Genomic DNA, 16,549 nt, shown 5'->3' with positions numbered 1-16,549 from the left:
CAATAGGTAAGTGAAACGTACAGGGTTAGTATAAAGCTCAATTGATGGTAGATAAGAAGATAGAGCAAATGGAGAAAAAAGAGAGGTTGAAGAAAGGTGTCTGGCCATCGGACTGAGTCATCCAAAAATCCAGGATCAATCAAATGATGTTTTGAAAAATGTTACTAGTTGATCGATAATTAATTAGTAGTACGAAAGTTCTAGTCACCCGACGCGTATGCATCAAAATTCAGACAGGGAAATATGGTACACAACCTTGGAACACAAGTAACTAGATCTTCTATTTAAACTGAATTGACGAAAATGGATATATATCAATGTTTGGAGAGAGAGAATAAAAACAAATGTTACACAAACCAACCACATTAATTCCAGTGGTTCATAAATATCATTACCGACACGAGACGTATCAATATTACAAATATATATATATATATCCTGTGTTTACAGCAAGCAGGCATGAGAATATCACGGATCATGCACCTTCACCTTTAATCCTGCCCCTTTGGGGCACGCAAGCATGTGAAATGAAAACGGACAAACACAAGCCAAAAGAAAGAGGAAAAAAATAGCAAACGACGAGTGCCCTTTTGGCAAAAACATGCCAAAACAACGAAACGAACGACCAACCAACGCCTCAACCACCGGCCTCACAGGCGGCAGCAGCGGTAGGGCAGCGGCCCACACACACCCACATTACCTTTCCCAAAATCCAAACAAGAACACAACACACACGAATCAGCACGGCAACGGCACTCGTGAATCCACTTATAAATCAAAATAAGCGAGTGTAAAAAAAAAAAAGTAGCTCAGCATTCGGGCGTGAGGGAGTGGTCGCGGCGGTAGTCCTGGCAGTAGTAGTACACCATGTGGCTCTGCTGGGCCCACCGCATGGCGGCGTACTGGCGCGGCGTGAGGCCGGCGCCGGCGGGGGAGGCCGGGACGGGGCGGCACGAGGCGGGGGCCGACGGGGCGCACCCGGCGACGGTGAAGCGGTCGAAGCGCGCGACGAACGGCTGGTAGCGGTAGTCGGCGCGGTGGCGGCCGTCGTCGGTGGCCCAGTCCGACGCGTCCCAGATGGAGCCGTACACCCACATCGGCCGGTCCGGGAACGTCAGCTCGCTCTTCCTCTCGTACCTCCTGATCGGCACGTCGTCCACGAAAAACCTGTACCCGAACCAATCAATTTACGTCAGCGACGAACGTTTAATAGTCAAAACTGACAAGTATTTGTGATCGGGTTTTACGTGATGGCGTCGGGGTTCCAGAGGATGGCGTAGTGGTGGAAGTCGGCGGTGGGGTCGAACCAGAGGTGGAAGCGCATCTCGCGGCCGACGATGCGGCCGTCGCCGGAGCCGCGGACGTAGACGTTGGTCTGGAGGGTGTAGGGCTCGCCGGGGATGGTGCCCAGGAACTCCATGTCGATCTCGTCGTGGAACCCCGGGTGCGCCTCGTTGTTCGACAGCTGCAATAGTGTTCAAATTAAGCTTGAATTCACCCGTTGTTCGTTTGAAATTGGGTCGAAATTTGAGGCTGATTTGATGAAATATGCTAAGCTTACGTAGAAGGCGGTGTTGGTGCCGGCGGTGTAGCCGGCGGGGAGCTTAACGCGAGCGGCGAAGTAGCCATTCCTGTACGACTTCCTTGACTTGAACCCGCTCCCTGTGCATCAATTACCATCACAATTAGCGGCAGGATTAACCAACAAATTACCCATTTCTTCTTTCACGTAAACTAAAAGGTGAACTTGGTTAATTAATTTATAAGCTACCACATTTAGATAAAGATTAGGATATACAAACACGAGATATTGTTAAGAGTTCTGTTTAATTTTCTGACGTGGACCACACACGACTGGAAACAGTAAAAAGGACAGAGAAAACCATGTGTGCTTCCCCCTCCTTTTTCAGAGTTTCAGAAGGCACAAACAAAAACCCACATTAACATTACGCCAGTGTTGTAACTGTCACCAAAAAAACAAAAAAAAAACACAAGTCTGGGCACGTCAAATGACCCACATGGATTGCCCGGCGACTGTTGTCGCTGTGACACGACAAAGTATATTAAAGAATTTTTCTCTTCCTCCGACGAGAACATTACTACCATTAATTAAAACTAAACCCAAATAATTAGCTGCTAATATAATTAATTAGTTATCTAATGAAACAAATTACCGCAGGTTTTGTCGAGCCAGATGGTGAGGGAGGACTGGTCGGCGGAGAGGGTCTGGTGCTGCGGGCCCCACTTGTTGGTGTAGTCACGAGAGAAGGCCATTGCCCTGTGCACCGAGCTCGGGTAGTACCCCGGCGAAGGCTGCGCGCCGGCCGGCGACGCCGCCATTATCGCCGCCACCGCCACCAGCAGCCCCGCCACGGTGGCCGGAGCAGCAGCAGAAGCCGCCATTGCTAGCTAGCTAGCAAGAAAGAGCTCTCAGCTTTCTTCTTTCTCCCAAGCTATAGATGTCTCTAGCTGGCTAGCTTTGATTAGTAGCAGAGAAGAGGAAGAAGAGAGCACACTTTGCTCTCTCTCTCTGATAATGCTAGCTGCTGGCCTGCTGCTGCTGCTGCTGCTGCTGCTTTGGGAGATGGAATGTGTTGTGTCCAAGTGAGCATGTATATATAGGAAGGAGATCGATAGAGGAGGAGTTGCGCAAGAGAGTGGTAGAGAGAGAAGGTTGCAAATGTGGGGCCCACTAACAGTAACAGAAGGTGTGAGGTGAGGGCCGAAGGAGAGTTTGGTAGTGCAGTGCAGTAGGAGTAAATGTACACCAAGACTCTACAAGAGTGATCAGTGAGGGTGGATCAGTTGATAGGAGTTAATAAGAGAGATGCTAGCAACCAAGATGGTGCAGCTGCAGCCCCTACCACCAGAAGGTAGGCCGAGTTTAGTTCCAAATTTTTTTTTAAACTTCTAACTTTTCCATCACATCAAAACTTTCCTACACATACAAACTTCTAACTTTTTTGTCACATCATTCCAATTTTAACCAAACTTTCAATTTTGACATGAACTAAATACACCCGTAGTCAGGCTGTGTTTACTTCACACCGAGGTTTGGAAGTTTGGTTGAAATTGGTATGATGTGATAGAAAAGTTGTATATGTATGAAAGGTTTGATGTGATGGAAAGTTGAAAGTTTGGAAAAAAAACTTTGGAACTAAACATGGCCTCAGTATCGAGATACTATGGCCGAGTTTAGATATAAAGTTTTTCTTCAAACTTTCAACTTTTCCATCACATCAAAACTTTCCTACACACATGAACTTCCAACTTTTCCGTCACATCGTTCCAATTTCAACCAAACTTCCAATTTTGGTGTGAACTAAACACACCCTATGTAAGATCCTTTTTGTTTGATAGAATCATAGATTTTACAAAGTACATATTTTTATATAAAATATATAATATATTGAAAAGTTAAAGCATATAATATTGATTTTGATAAATTTAATTGTTTTTTATGTAAACTTGAGTATATTTATTCATATTACTATCAATCCATCTTATTTTAAATAATATTTTGTAGGATAGTAGGAATCTTAGAATTAAGATACTACCTAAGATTTCGTAGGATCATGTGAAAATAAATAGTAATATCAAAATACTATGAAAATTAGGATACTAGACGGGATTAGTATTGTTTCAGTTTGGTAGAATCCTAGTATCATATATTAGGATACGTATCGGGATTTGCCCACCAAGCCACCACCATGCATGCACTATCGCTCTTTTCACCTTTGTTACTACCTGCAGCTGCTTCCTTGGCAAGTGCATTGTGGCTAGACTAGAGCCTAGAGCCAATCTTGCTTTTGGTATAGGGCTTGTACTGTAGTTGTTTCTTGTTTGTGTGTGTGTGAGAGAGAGAGATAGAGTAGCAACTAGTACAAGCAACTTTGCCAACCAACCAACCATAGGGGCTAGCTAGGAGGTGTAACTGCTGAGGTTGCTTGTGAGCCTTGTGATCAGATCTTTGCCAAAAGTGGTAGCTGTAGCAGTTACTTACCGGAATGTACTTTGGGTTAATTGATTAGTGTACTTGACACTACTACTACCTGCTATCTGTTACAGTGAGTATACATGTTTGCACTTACATAAACTCTTATTTTGAACTAATCAATTAAACCAAAGTAGTGCTTTGTTCAAATTCATTATCATAAATGAAGTTTTTTTTTCCTTTTTAAACGAAGGTATATAGTACTAAACTTCTAATAGATTAATTCAGAGCAGTATCATATTTCACTTGCTGTAGCGTACTCCTACAATGTTTGTCCAGCAGAGAGGCAAGATGCAGGTACTCCAATAATTGAAAGCAGAGTTTGTCAATCACTGGCAGTAATTTCGTGCTCATCATTTGGGCCTGCAACAAGGGGAAGAATGAGGATACTACCAGTGTCGGTGTCAAATGAAAGTGGGAATAACTTTTGTATAGCTAGTGTGGCCACAAAAGCACATGTGCCGGCCATGTTAGTACCATGATTAGTTTAGCCGCTAATTCCTCCTCTTCTTCCTCCCCCCAAAAGTCAGAAGAACAGAAATGCAGCAGCGTACGTAATTCTCTGTTTTGTTTTGGTTGAATTCGCTCAAGTGGGGGATACATTAGTTCCACTTGATTCGGGTCGTCGTCGTCGGAGAAACTGGACTGAAATCAGCACCAATTTACGAACAATTTGCTTCTAATTTATCCGGTTCAAACAAGCCATCGTCAAGAAATTGACCAGCCATTCTTCATCACTACTTAATTGTATATATAGCTACTGATCACAAATTAACCGTGCATGCTTGTATATGATGACATATGATTTAATTTGCTTGTGGTCGACGTATCCAAAAATAAATTGAATTAAGCTGCAAAGACAGCCAAAGTCTGGGACTGTACGGCAGGAGCAATGCCCATACGTACACATACATTGATAGGACCCAGAGCCTCATATTGCAAATGAATTAATACCCAAATAAATATGTGAACTCGAGGACACGCAAAGATGGACAACATCCCACATGCCTAGTGGCCTCAAATGCATGAGAGCAGACAAATTCACACACAATGTGGTATTGTGTTATTATTCCAAGTAGAAGTGGATCCAAATAGCTAAAGACGATGACTACTCCTGGAGATGCATCCAAACCCCCCCTCTGAAAAGGGCTCCACTTTAATTAATTAGACCCAAACACAAAAGCAAAATTAGGTACAGTATATTAGGCTGTCAGGTCAGCTAGTATAACATGCAGAAATATGTGCGCACTGTGTGTGTGTATGGACTAGTTCAGGCCAAGTCCAACATTTCAGCTATAAAGGGATTAGAAAAATTAAGTTGATGGATGAGTCTTCATCCAAATCAGGGGGCCTCTCGCCTCAGCTCGTTGTCAGCACATGCCATGGAAAGTGTTAGGCTTAAATTGCCTGAAAGCTCCTTAAACTAGCAACTTGGTGTGTTCTTTTTCAAACCCTTTTTCTTTCAAAGCTCGGAGAACATGAAAATTGTCGTCGTCGTGAGGGTTAAGCGTAGCTCACTTGATTAGGTTTCTTTAGTTGGACATGTATATTTGCGAGTAGAAACCTACTCATGTAGCTTATTTGGTTCGAATTCTCTGACTCTATATAGATAATCGTATTTACGAGTAATTATATATGTTCTTTTTCTTACTCCCTCCGTCCCATAAAAATTATATTTCTAGCTAATTTAGGACAAAACAGTATGATTGGAAAATGACCACAATAGTCTTATTTAATGAACCCACTGCATGCACACATTTCATATATACAAATGATTAAAAGGAAGTTTGAGAGAATTAACCCATATAATTAGCATACTTAATTACAAGCATTAGCAGTTCAAATTACATGCTTTAGCGCCAAATGGATTTGGCACCAAAAATTTGCTGCTCACATTAGGAATCTCATCTAGATTAATTAATTTGCTAGGCCCTATATGGCTACAAATACAATTTTTAGGAACAAAGTCTTAGAGTTAGAAATACAATTTTTTTAGGACGGATGTAGTAAAAAGGAACAAAAGAACAGTCGTTATCGTGGTAGTTGTCGTCGAGGAGCAGTTGCTTGCATGGCGAGGCAATCGCGCCCTAATTTGAGCTGATCGATCGACCTAGCAGCGTGCGTGTTTGTGTACGCAGGGCATGTGAGGTACGGTGTGTATTAACATGTTTGTTTGGCAGCTGCTGCGTGCGTGCGTCACCGTCGCTTTCGTTTAATCGGTTTCATTCGTTCACAAACGCAATAATGATGGTTTGTTAGTTTCGGATATATATACATAAAATATAAAAAGATTCTTCAGCATGAATAACATATATTCAGTGATCGAGAGATTAAGAATTGACAGGCCATGTTATGTTTAATTCCGAGCTCTGCAACGTGCATGCATGCGTCGACGTCTCGACTATTAATTACTTTATTGTATTTGCATCACATTTTGGCCGGTATGTATATACATCTGCATGTTCCGGCGTGTACGTAGAACGGGGTGTATTTTTCGGCGTTGATTGGTGTGGGCCCCAGCCGTCAAGGCCGTATGAATGTACGTATATATATACTCGCTCGATCGTATGTACTTGGTGAGCAGGAGTTCGTTGGCAACGACTGGTCTCGATCGGATAATCATCGCTTAAATTAATCTCTCTTCAGGGCTCGATCGATATACACGCGAACGGTAGAATTAGCAGGAAATTAACATGCATTGCATGTCATTCGCCAAATAGGACATTCGATGCGATGAGACATATTGAGATGGTCCTGTGTTCTGTAGAAAAAGCGGCACATCGATCTGATCCTCAGATGGTCGAAGCCACACCACTATTTGTTGGTCAGCTGCATAGAGAAACTGGAAAAGGCCGTGAGACTCATCAGCAGAGTTTAATAATTAGTTTGGTTTAGTAACCGATTCAGCTTCACCGACAAGCTCAAGTTAAGGGTAAGGATCGGTGGGAAGAAGGTCCATGACTCCGCGCGCCCACATTGCCAGTTAAATTGCCACCTCTGTTCAAGCTTTGTTCGATACCCTGCATTCTCCTAGCAGTTTATTTCCTTATGCCTCTTTGCGGCCCGTAGTAGAGATAAATCTAACACATATTAATATCTTTACATCCAAGAGATTGGATGAATTTATATTGTACCATCATAATTAATAGTAGTAGAAATGTGAGAGAACGTAATATGAACATCAAAAGAAAAAACTGTAATTTTGCCCTTATTTTAGGCCGAGCGTACGGAGTGGCACCTGCAGTTGCAAACGTTGACACCCGTCGCCAACACCTATCACCTCCCGCATTGTGCCTCTTCCGTGGATCAAGGGGGCGGGTTAAATTCATCACGTCCAGTGGATTGGGGAAGTCACTACTACAAAAAAAACACATTGAGATTGACACTCACGGGTGAAGAACGCGTTTGTAGTCCCGATTCGTAACCCCCCTTTAGTCCCGGTTTTCAAACCGGGATTACCAATCCGGGACTATCTTTAGTCCCGGGTGAAATAACCGGGACTAAAGATCGAGGTAACACCAACCGAGATTAAAGATGGCTCAGCCATGGCTGAGCCGTTACCAACCGGGACTAAAGAACGAGCTAACCTTTTTTTTTTCATGGCCCTGTTGTTGCATGGTTTATATATATATATATATATATATATATATATATATATATTTACATTAAAGAAAATGTGTACATGCATATAGAAAAATAGACATGTATTAATTACAATCCATTATGATGTCCTAGCTAGCTACGATTTCGACGTAGTAGTAGTCGTTATCTCAGAAGCTAAGGACATATGAATTGTATTTCCGTCGTAGTAGAATTCACCCTTGGGATCAAGGATTTGTTCGTTGATGAATCCCATGAGTTGTTCTTGAACCGCCGCAATAAATTCCTTGTGTGTGATCAGGTTATCTCTCATGCGAATAAACTATATGAATGTATGAAATTAATTAGTAATTAAACAACAAATCGATATGTACGCAATGAAATTTTGAATTTATTTGTACGTACATCGAGCTCTCTTGTGGTGATGATTTGGTCTGCAAGGCAGTGGCAATACTCGCACACGTAGTAGCCGCACAAGTTAGTTCCCTGCTTTTGCTTTGCGCACTATAAATAAATGATAAATGGCGAGAGATCTAATTAATATACACTTGTATGCATTTGAATGGGAGATTCAATGTAGAGCATGTGTACTCACAGGAAAATTGAACTTCCGCGTAAGTCTTTCTCTCCATTTGCCGCGGACCAAATGACGGAACCGATACAAAGCCCTACATGGAGTTTAAAGCTATGATTCGTAGTAGCAATTAATTATAACAAGATTCTTAATTAACATAGGAACTTATGACAGTACCTGTCTATAAGTTCGAAAACCTTGTCAAACGTAGATTCTTTTTTATCCATTGAGTCATATACGTTGACGGTGCAGGCCTCCAGGTCGAAGAGTAAAAGGACCAAGTGGAATCTGCAATGTGCGTGGGATGCATTACATATGAAACACTTAGCATGTTCGTACGGGAATGAAATTTGGTATAGGAAGACAGTAAAATTAAACTAACTTTGTGTTGTACAGCAATAGTATAAACGTCTTGTAATGCTGCGCCTTCAGGAGATGGACGAGATTGTCCTCTGTGGCTTGTGGATACTGGTCGAGCATTGCGACGTTTACTTTCTGAGGGTCGATGAATCCAGTATCGAAAACCCCCGCCGTCGGGCCCTTTGAATCTCCATTCTACAATGATAAAAGGAAGTATATATTATATATAGTCTACTTATATACAAGGACCTAATTAATTAAAGGAAACGTAATAAGAAATCTAACTGAACGATACTTACAAAATCCAGCAACTCATAATAGAGATGTCGAGAGCGTCTAGCTGGTATAGTTCGTAGATACCCTTGAAATTGATCCAGAGAATGTCATCTCCTTGCAAGAAGTCCGTGTCCCTGATCCTCGCTCCGATCATCTCTCTACCGGTGGCGCTCATCTCCATGTACAGTTGATGGAACTTGTACATTTGTGTGGGTAGGGACTGCAGCTGCTCAGGCTTGACAAGCGGTTTACTGAGTTCGTACATGTATTTCACTTTCGTCTTTTCGATTGGTGCGCCTCGTAGTAATTGATCTGTAGTTAGCCCGGTGTCAGTAATAAATTCTTCTATTCCAAAATCTTCACCGGTCACCAACGGCTCGATCTCCTGGTTTGGTTGCTCTCCAAGCTGAGGGACTGGTTTGGACTTTTCAGAAGATGCTTTCTTGAGTGTTCGCTCATAGTCCGATAGCTTTATGGCCTCCTTGGCAGGTGCAGACATACCCCTGAAGAAGTTCCTGACACTCGGGTCTATAGGAATCTTCTTTTTTGGACTTCGAGGCTTCAATTGTCTCCTGACTTTTGATGCCACATAAGCGTCAAGCTCCTCTTGCGTGCAATCGTACCCCGGGTCCTTGTTCTTGGCGGCGTCAATTTTTGCCTTCTTCGTTGCCCTTGTGGGGGCAGGCGGTGGAGCTTGGGGGGCCCTTGACTTGAAAGGTGCTGGATAAGGAGCTTGCGGAGGAGTCGGTATAGGAGCCTGAGGAGGAGTCGGTGCAGGAGCCTGAGGAGGAGACGGTGCAGGAGCCTAAGGAGGAGATGGCGGAGCCGGAGGAGATGGTGCACGAGACACAGCTTGTCGCCCAGGGAGGATGATGTCCCGCTTGCGCCATAGTATAATGGCGTGGCTTGTGTCTCGTAGATGCGTCTCACCGTCTCCTCCAGGGTAATCCAACTCGAGGTCCTCGTACGCGCCTTCGACCAACTCAACTTCGACCTTGGAGTATCCTGCTGGAATCGGCCTGCAGTGGTAAGTACCTGAAGGGTTCGTTGGGATGGCCATGCCTGACGCCACCTTCACGTGGTGAGAGGTTATTTATTAGTAATTAACATATATAAGGAGCAACTTGCGGAATGGACAAATCTAAAATCTATAAACTACGAGCTTACCTTTATTGATAAGTTCCTGAAGGGAATATGCAGCTCACATGGTGTCCGCTGAGTGATGTCATCAACGGGGCAGGTGGTTTTGTCCTGGGTTTGCATGGCGTCCATGCTCTGTGATCCTATCTGCCCCGTTGAGGTGCAGCTGTTACGATTTCCTGAAGGGCTCACTATTGCAGGAGGAATGGTCGGCTGGGGATCATGGGATCGATGTGCGGCCATGCGTTCATCAACCTTCCTTGCCACCTCCTCTTACATGCTGAGCTCGTAGTTCGGTACCCTGTACTCAAGATCTGCAATCTTCGCCCTGGTATCTCTCTTGCTCCTCATCCGACTCCTGTACGTGTGGATGTCCTCCTTGAGTCCAATCTTCCAAGGAATCACCCCTTTCCCTCGTGTTCGTCCTAGATGCTCTGGAGTCTGCAGGGCAAGTGACAGCTCGTCCTTCTCTCTGTCGGGTCGGAACGTGCCCTGAGAAGAGGCTTCCACTGCGTCTGTTAGTCGATGCGTAGCCTCGCGTATCTGATCGCTGAAGACCAGGGAGCCATCAACTGGGTTGAGCGTTCCACCGTGAGCATAGTACCAGAACTTCGATCGATCCAGCCATTTAGCGGTGGCCGGTTCGATACCCCTCTCAAGCAAGCTTGCCTCCATCTCCTCCCACTTCGGCATCGCGACGCTATAGCTGCCTGACCCCAAGTGGTGATGGTACTTCTTCTTGGCGGCATTTTCTTTGTTTCTTTCCATCATCACCTGCCCTTGTTGACATGTCTTATATGCAACGAACTCGTCCCAGTGATCCCTTAGCTTTGGGAATGTGTCAAAGTTCGGTGTCTGCCCCTTCAGGATATATTTCTGGTACAGATCTCCCTTGAAGCTCAGAAACTGTTCTGCCATTTTCTTTAGAGTCCACCTTTTCACTTTGTCCTCTGTACCCGCGGGAAGGGTGAATGTCTCGAGCATTGTGGTCCACAGCATCTCTTTCTCCGAATCTGGGACAAAGCTCTCATGATCTCCGCGTGCCCTTGTTCTGCGCCAGTACACCGTACTGACAGGCACGTTATCCCACACAACCCAACCGCTGTGTCGTACGTAGTTCTTGGCTGCTTCCGCCGGGGCACTAGGTCAGCCGTCTTCGTCCACTTCCGTTATGATGTGCCGACCCTCTAGCTTCTTCGCGGCACCTTGTTGCCCGCGTGCCCTCTTCTGTCCAGCGGAGGGTTGATTTCCACTAGCCTCCTCTTCCTGGTTCCCCTCCACATCCTTCACCACGTTCCCCTCCTGGTTCCCCTCCGCATCCCTCTCCACGTTCCCTTCCTTGTTCAAGTACTGGTTTGGATCCTCATTCCCCTCTTCTTCGCTCCAGTACTGGCTCCTTCCCTCCGCGATTGTATCGTACAATATCTGTTCCTCATCACGATCAGCCATCTGTTCATACAAGAAATAGTTGCTAAGTCTATAGGTCATTTTTGCTTTAACAATCTTATATGCTAACAATCATATATGCTAAGTCATATATGCTAAGTCTAACTGTCGTATATTAGAACCCTACACAATCTTATATGCTAAGTCTAATTACAAATCTAATAATCTTATATTAAAACTATAATAATCTTATACTAAAACTCAAATAATATTGTATTAAAACTGTAATAGTCAACTATGCTAAGTCTAAGTGTCGTATATTAGGACCCTAGACAATAATTATATACTAAGTCTAATTACAAATCTAATAATCTTAAATTAAAACTCAAATAATCTTGTATTAGAACTCTAATAATCTTATATTAAAACTCAAATAGTCATATATGCTAAGTCTAACTGTTGTATATTAGAACCCTACACAATCTTATGTGCTAAGTCTAATTACAAATCTAATAATCTTATATTAAAACTATAATAATCTTATATTAAAACTCAAATAATATTGTATTAAAACTCTAATTATGTTGCTAAGTCTAAGTGTCGTATATTAAATCTAATAGTCTTAATTGCATTAAAAATCTAACAATCATATATTTACATCACTTGCCTGCGCGAATTCCTTCGAGGGCTAGCGACCACTCCGGCTTGAGGGACGACGACGACAACGTCTTTTCTGCAACATACAAAAAGATGTATTAGGATAAACGCAAAGTAACATATATTGTATTTCACGTTCGCGTTCTCGTTAAGTTCACGTTTCGTTCACGATCGTTCACGTTCGCGTTGTCGTTAAGTTCAAGTTTCATTCACCTACGTTCGTTCGTTCACGTGCGTTCATGTTAACGTACGTTAAGTAATGTTCGCGTTATTGTTAAGTTCACTTTTCGTTCATGCACGTTCATGTGTTTACGTACGTTCACATACAACGTTAAGTTCACGTTCGTTCACGTTCACGTTAGGTTCACGTTCGTTCAAGTTCATTCACGTTCACGTACGTTCGTTCGTTCACGTTCTCGTTCACGTACGTTTCGTTCGTTCACATTCTCGTTCATGTTCGTTCGTTCGTTCACGTTCACGTTCACGTTCACGTTCGTTCGTTCGTTCACGTTCATGTTCACGTTCGTTCGTTCGTTCTCGTTCATGATCGTTCGTTCGTTCACGTGGCGGCAGTGGAGCGGTGGAGCGGCGGCGTGGTGGCGCGGCATCGGCGTGGCGCGCGGCGCGGCGGCGGCGTTGTGCGGCGGTGGCGTGGCGGCGCGGCGGTGGCGTGCCGCGGCGGCATCGTGGCGTCTCGGCGTCAAGCCGCCGCGGCGGCGTGGCGCGGCCCGGCGTCGTGGCGCGGCTTCGTCGGCACGGCCGGCGCGACGTCGTCGCCGGTGGCGGCCACATCGAGGTCGGGGTCGGCATCATCGTCGCGGCGGAGTCGTGTTCGGCCGCGACGACGTCGGCGGCGGCGTCGGCAATGAGGCGGCCAGCGGTGGTTAATTTGGGAGAGAGAGAGAGAGAGATCGAGGTCGGAGAGAGAGAGGGAGGCGGCGGCGGCTCTCACCCCAGAGATGCGGCGGCGGCGGAGGCGGCGACGACGACGCGCGCGAGACGACGACGAGATACGATGGCAGCGTCGGCGTGGGGATGCCCTAGGCAGTGGCAGCGAAGGAGAAGCCGAGAGAGAGATCGATCGGGGAAAAAACTTCTAAGTGTTGGTGGAGAAGACGAGGGCGCACATCGGGAATATATATACCCCTAGATCTTTAGTCCCGGTTGATGAGAACAACCGGGAGTAAAGATATGTTCTCATCAACCGGGACTAAAGATATTTTCCAGCTATTTCCAAATTCTTTTTAAACCGGGACTACTGATAAGCACACTGAATATTAATTTCCATTATATATGTGTTTCTAAAATAGAAAATAATGCATTAAAATTATTTAAAGTCGAAAAATTAATGACAATTACTTCGAAAAATTATTGTTGTCTGTAGTAAATTAAGTGGATAAAACGTAATAAGCAAATATATGATTTAAAATTAATAAAAATTCTAATAATCATATATACTTAGCATATGAATGATATTAAGTTGTTAAAAATTGTAATTAACATATGTATATACATACGACATGCATGATTTAAAATTAATAAAAATTCTAATAATCATATATAATTAGCATATGAATGATATTAAATTAATTGTTAAAAACTCTAATTAACATATGTAAATGCCACATGCATGATTTAAAATTAATAAAAATTCAAATAATCATATATAATTAGCATATGAATGATATTAAATTAATTGTTAAAAACTCTAATTAACATATGTAAATGCCACATGCATGATTTAAACTTTTAAAAATTCTAATTATCGCATATAACTAGCAATTACATGATTTAAAATTGTTAAAACTTCTAATAATTGTACGTAATTAACATATGCCATACAACAATTGATTTATATGGATAATCAATACATCCAAAATAGTTTACATCGTGTACACAATAATTACGGCAATACATCGGCGGTGACGGTTGACCGCACATACTTTCTCCTCACTATTGTTCCCTCCTTGTGATCGCTACGTGAGTAAGGGGTGTCTTCATTTGATAGGAGGATGCTAGGGTCAATCGTCACCGTGAAAGGGGGTTGCCCATCCAACTAATCGTAATCCTCGTCAGTCTTGTCCTCAACTCCGACGATTTTTCTTTTGCCTGGGAGAACCACGTGACGCTTCGGCTCGTCAGGTCCTCTGCCCTTCTTTCCTATGCTAGACATGTCCTTCACGTAAAAGACTTGCGTTACATCATTGGCAAGGACAAAAGGTTCGTCCGAGTATCCAACCTTGTTAAGGTCAACCGTTGTCATCCCACTGTCATCAATCATTACGCCTCCACCAGTCAACCTAACCCATTGGCACCGGAATAGAGGGACCTTGAGAGGACCATAGTCAAGTTCCCATATGTCCTCGATGGCACTGTAATACGTGCCAGTTGTTCCATCGTGACCCATGTCATCGATATGAACAACGCTGTTTTGGTTCGTGCTCTTCATGTCTTGGGCTCTCGTGTAGAATGTGTACCCATTGATCTCATATCCCTGGAATGTCGTGATCGACCCAGATTGTCCCCTTGCCAGGAAGGCCAGTTGTTGGTTGTTCGTCTCGTTACCCATGAGATGTAGTCTCCCTTCATGGCATGATTCAGGTACCCCAATTGGGCGAAGGTCTTCAATAAATTCTATGCAAAATTCGATGACCTCCTCTGTTCCACACCCCTTGGCGATGCTTGCCTCTGGACGAGCACGGTTACGAACATACTTCTTCAGAACGCCCATGTACCTCTCGAAAGGAAACATGTTGTGTAGGTACACAGGCCCGAGAATACTGATCTCTTTGACAAGGTGACAAAGTAGATGCATCATTATATTGAAAAATGAAGGTGGAAATATCAACTCAAAATTGATGAGACATTGCACCACATCATTCTGAAGGGCTTCTAATCTATCCGGATCGATGACCTTCTGCGAAATTGCGTTCATGAATGCACATAGCTTTGTTATTGTTGCCCGGACATTGTCTGGAAGGATACCCCTTATTATAACTGGTAGCAGTTGTGTCATCAAAACGTGACAGTCATGAGACTTTAGGTTTGTGAACTTCTTCTCCTTCGTGCTTATTATTCGCTTGATATTCGTGGATTATCAGATACTTTCCTTTATGCTCTCCAAGCATTCAAGCATACAAACATGCTTTCCTTCTCCAAGCATTCAAACATACTTTCCTTCTCTGCCTTGCTAAGAGTGTAGCTGGCTAGACTCAAGTAATGGCTTCCTTTCTCCTTTGGTTCCAGGTGAAGGTCGCCGCGTTGTTCCATATGCTTCAGATCATTACGTGCTTCCACTGTATCTTTCGACTTTCCATATACACCTAGGAAGCCAAGAAGGTTTACGCAAAGGTTCTTAGTGAGGTGCATCACGTCGATTGCATGGTGGACGTCCAAGAATTCCCAATAGGGTAACTCCCAAAATATAGTGTTCTTTTTCCACATCGCCGCGTGACCATCTTTGCTCTCTATAGGCTGGCTTCCAGGCCCTTTCCGAACACTACTTTAAGATCTTTAACCATAGCAAACACTGTTTTCCCGCTGCAATGTTTAGGCTTCGTACGGTGGTCCACCTTATGTTCAAAGTGCTTGCCTTTCTTCTGTACCGGGTGGTTTGCAGCAAGGAATCGACGATGACCCATGTACACAACCTTCCTACAGTGCTTAAGATACGTACTTTCTGTTTCATCCATACAGTGAGTGCAAGCCTTGTACCTCTTGTTGGACTGACCGGAAAGGTTGCTAAGTGCAGGCCAATCGTTGATGGTTACAAACAGCAGCGCTCGTAGGTTAAACTCCTCCTGTTTGTCCTCGTCCCACACGGGGACACCTTCCTTTTTCCACAACAGTTTAAGATCTTCGACCAGTGGTCTTAGGTATACATCAATGTCGTTACCAGGTTGCTTGGGGCCTTGAATAATAATCGACATCATTATGTACTTCCTCTTCATGCATAGCCAGGGGGGAGGTTGTAGATACACATCGTAACGGGCCAAGTGCTATGGCCGCTGCTCATCTCTCCAAAAGGATTCATGCCATCCGTACTTAAACCAAACCGTATGTTTCGTGCGTCCTTTCCAAAGTCTTTAAATTTCCTGTCGATGTTTCGCCACTGCGAACCATCGGCGGGGTGTCTCAGCATCCCGTCCTGTTGACGCTCTTCAGCGTGCCATCACATCATTCTAGCATTCCCCTTGTTCCTGAACAAATGCCTTAGCCGTGGTATTATAGGGAAATACCACATCACCTTAGCAGGAATTCTCTTCTTTATTAGCTGCCCGTCAACTTCTCCTGGATCGTCTCGTCTAATCTTGTATCGTAGTGCTTTGCAAACAGGGTATGCTTCTAGGTTCTCGTACTCCTCACCGCGATATAGGATACAATCATTCGGACATGCGTGAATCTTCTGAACTTCCAGTCCTAGAGGGCAGACTATCTTCTTAGCCTTGTACGTTGTCTTGGGCAATTTGTTTCCCTCCGGAAGAATGTTCTTGACGAGTTTCAATAAATCGCCAAATGCCTTGTCACTAACACCATTTTTTGCCTTCCATTGCAAGAACTCC

General features: G+C 44.0%; 1 protein-coding gene across 1 annotated transcript; it reads right to left on the bottom strand.

Moving 5' to 3' along the window:
* Window positions 1-347: 347 nt before the first annotated feature.
* LOC4343230 (probable xyloglucan endotransglucosylase/hydrolase protein 32) lies at window positions 348-2,591 on the bottom strand. The gene is made up of 4 exons (XM_015789926.3): window positions 2,175-2,591; window positions 1,562-1,662; window positions 1,248-1,465; window positions 348-1,167 (listed from the first exon to the last, which is right to left on the bottom strand). The coding sequence occupies exons 1-4, from the start codon at window positions 2,401-2,403 to the stop codon at window positions 810-812; spliced, it is 906 nt and encodes a 301-aa protein (XP_015645412.1). The 5' UTR covers window positions 2,404-2,591; the 3' UTR covers window positions 348-809.
* Between the last annotated feature and the right edge of the window lie 13,958 nt (window positions 2,592-16,549).

The sequence above is a fragment of the Oryza sativa genome, chromosome 7 (assembly GCF_034140825.1).
Source record: "Oryza sativa Japonica Group chromosome 7, ASM3414082v1".
NCBI classification, from domain to species: Eukaryota; Viridiplantae; Streptophyta; class Magnoliopsida; order Poales; family Poaceae; genus Oryza; species Oryza sativa.
This window is presented reverse-complemented; position numbering and strand designations above follow the sequence as displayed.

Excerpts from the sequence above, each read along its gene's own strand:
- LOC4343230 (XM_015789926.3), bottom strand. The coding sequence starts at position 2,403 with ATGGCGGCTTCTGCTGCTGCTCCGGCCACCGTGGCGGGGCTGCTGGTG. Across the intron at positions 1,663-2,174 it reads CTGGCTCGACAAAACCTGCG|GGAGCGGGTTCAAGTCAAGG; the intron begins GTAATTTGTTTC and ends ATTGATGCACAG. Across the intron at positions 1,168-1,247 it reads TGGAACCCCGACGCCATCAC|GTTTTTCGTGGACGACGTGC; the intron begins GTAAAACCCGAT and ends GTTCGGGTACAG.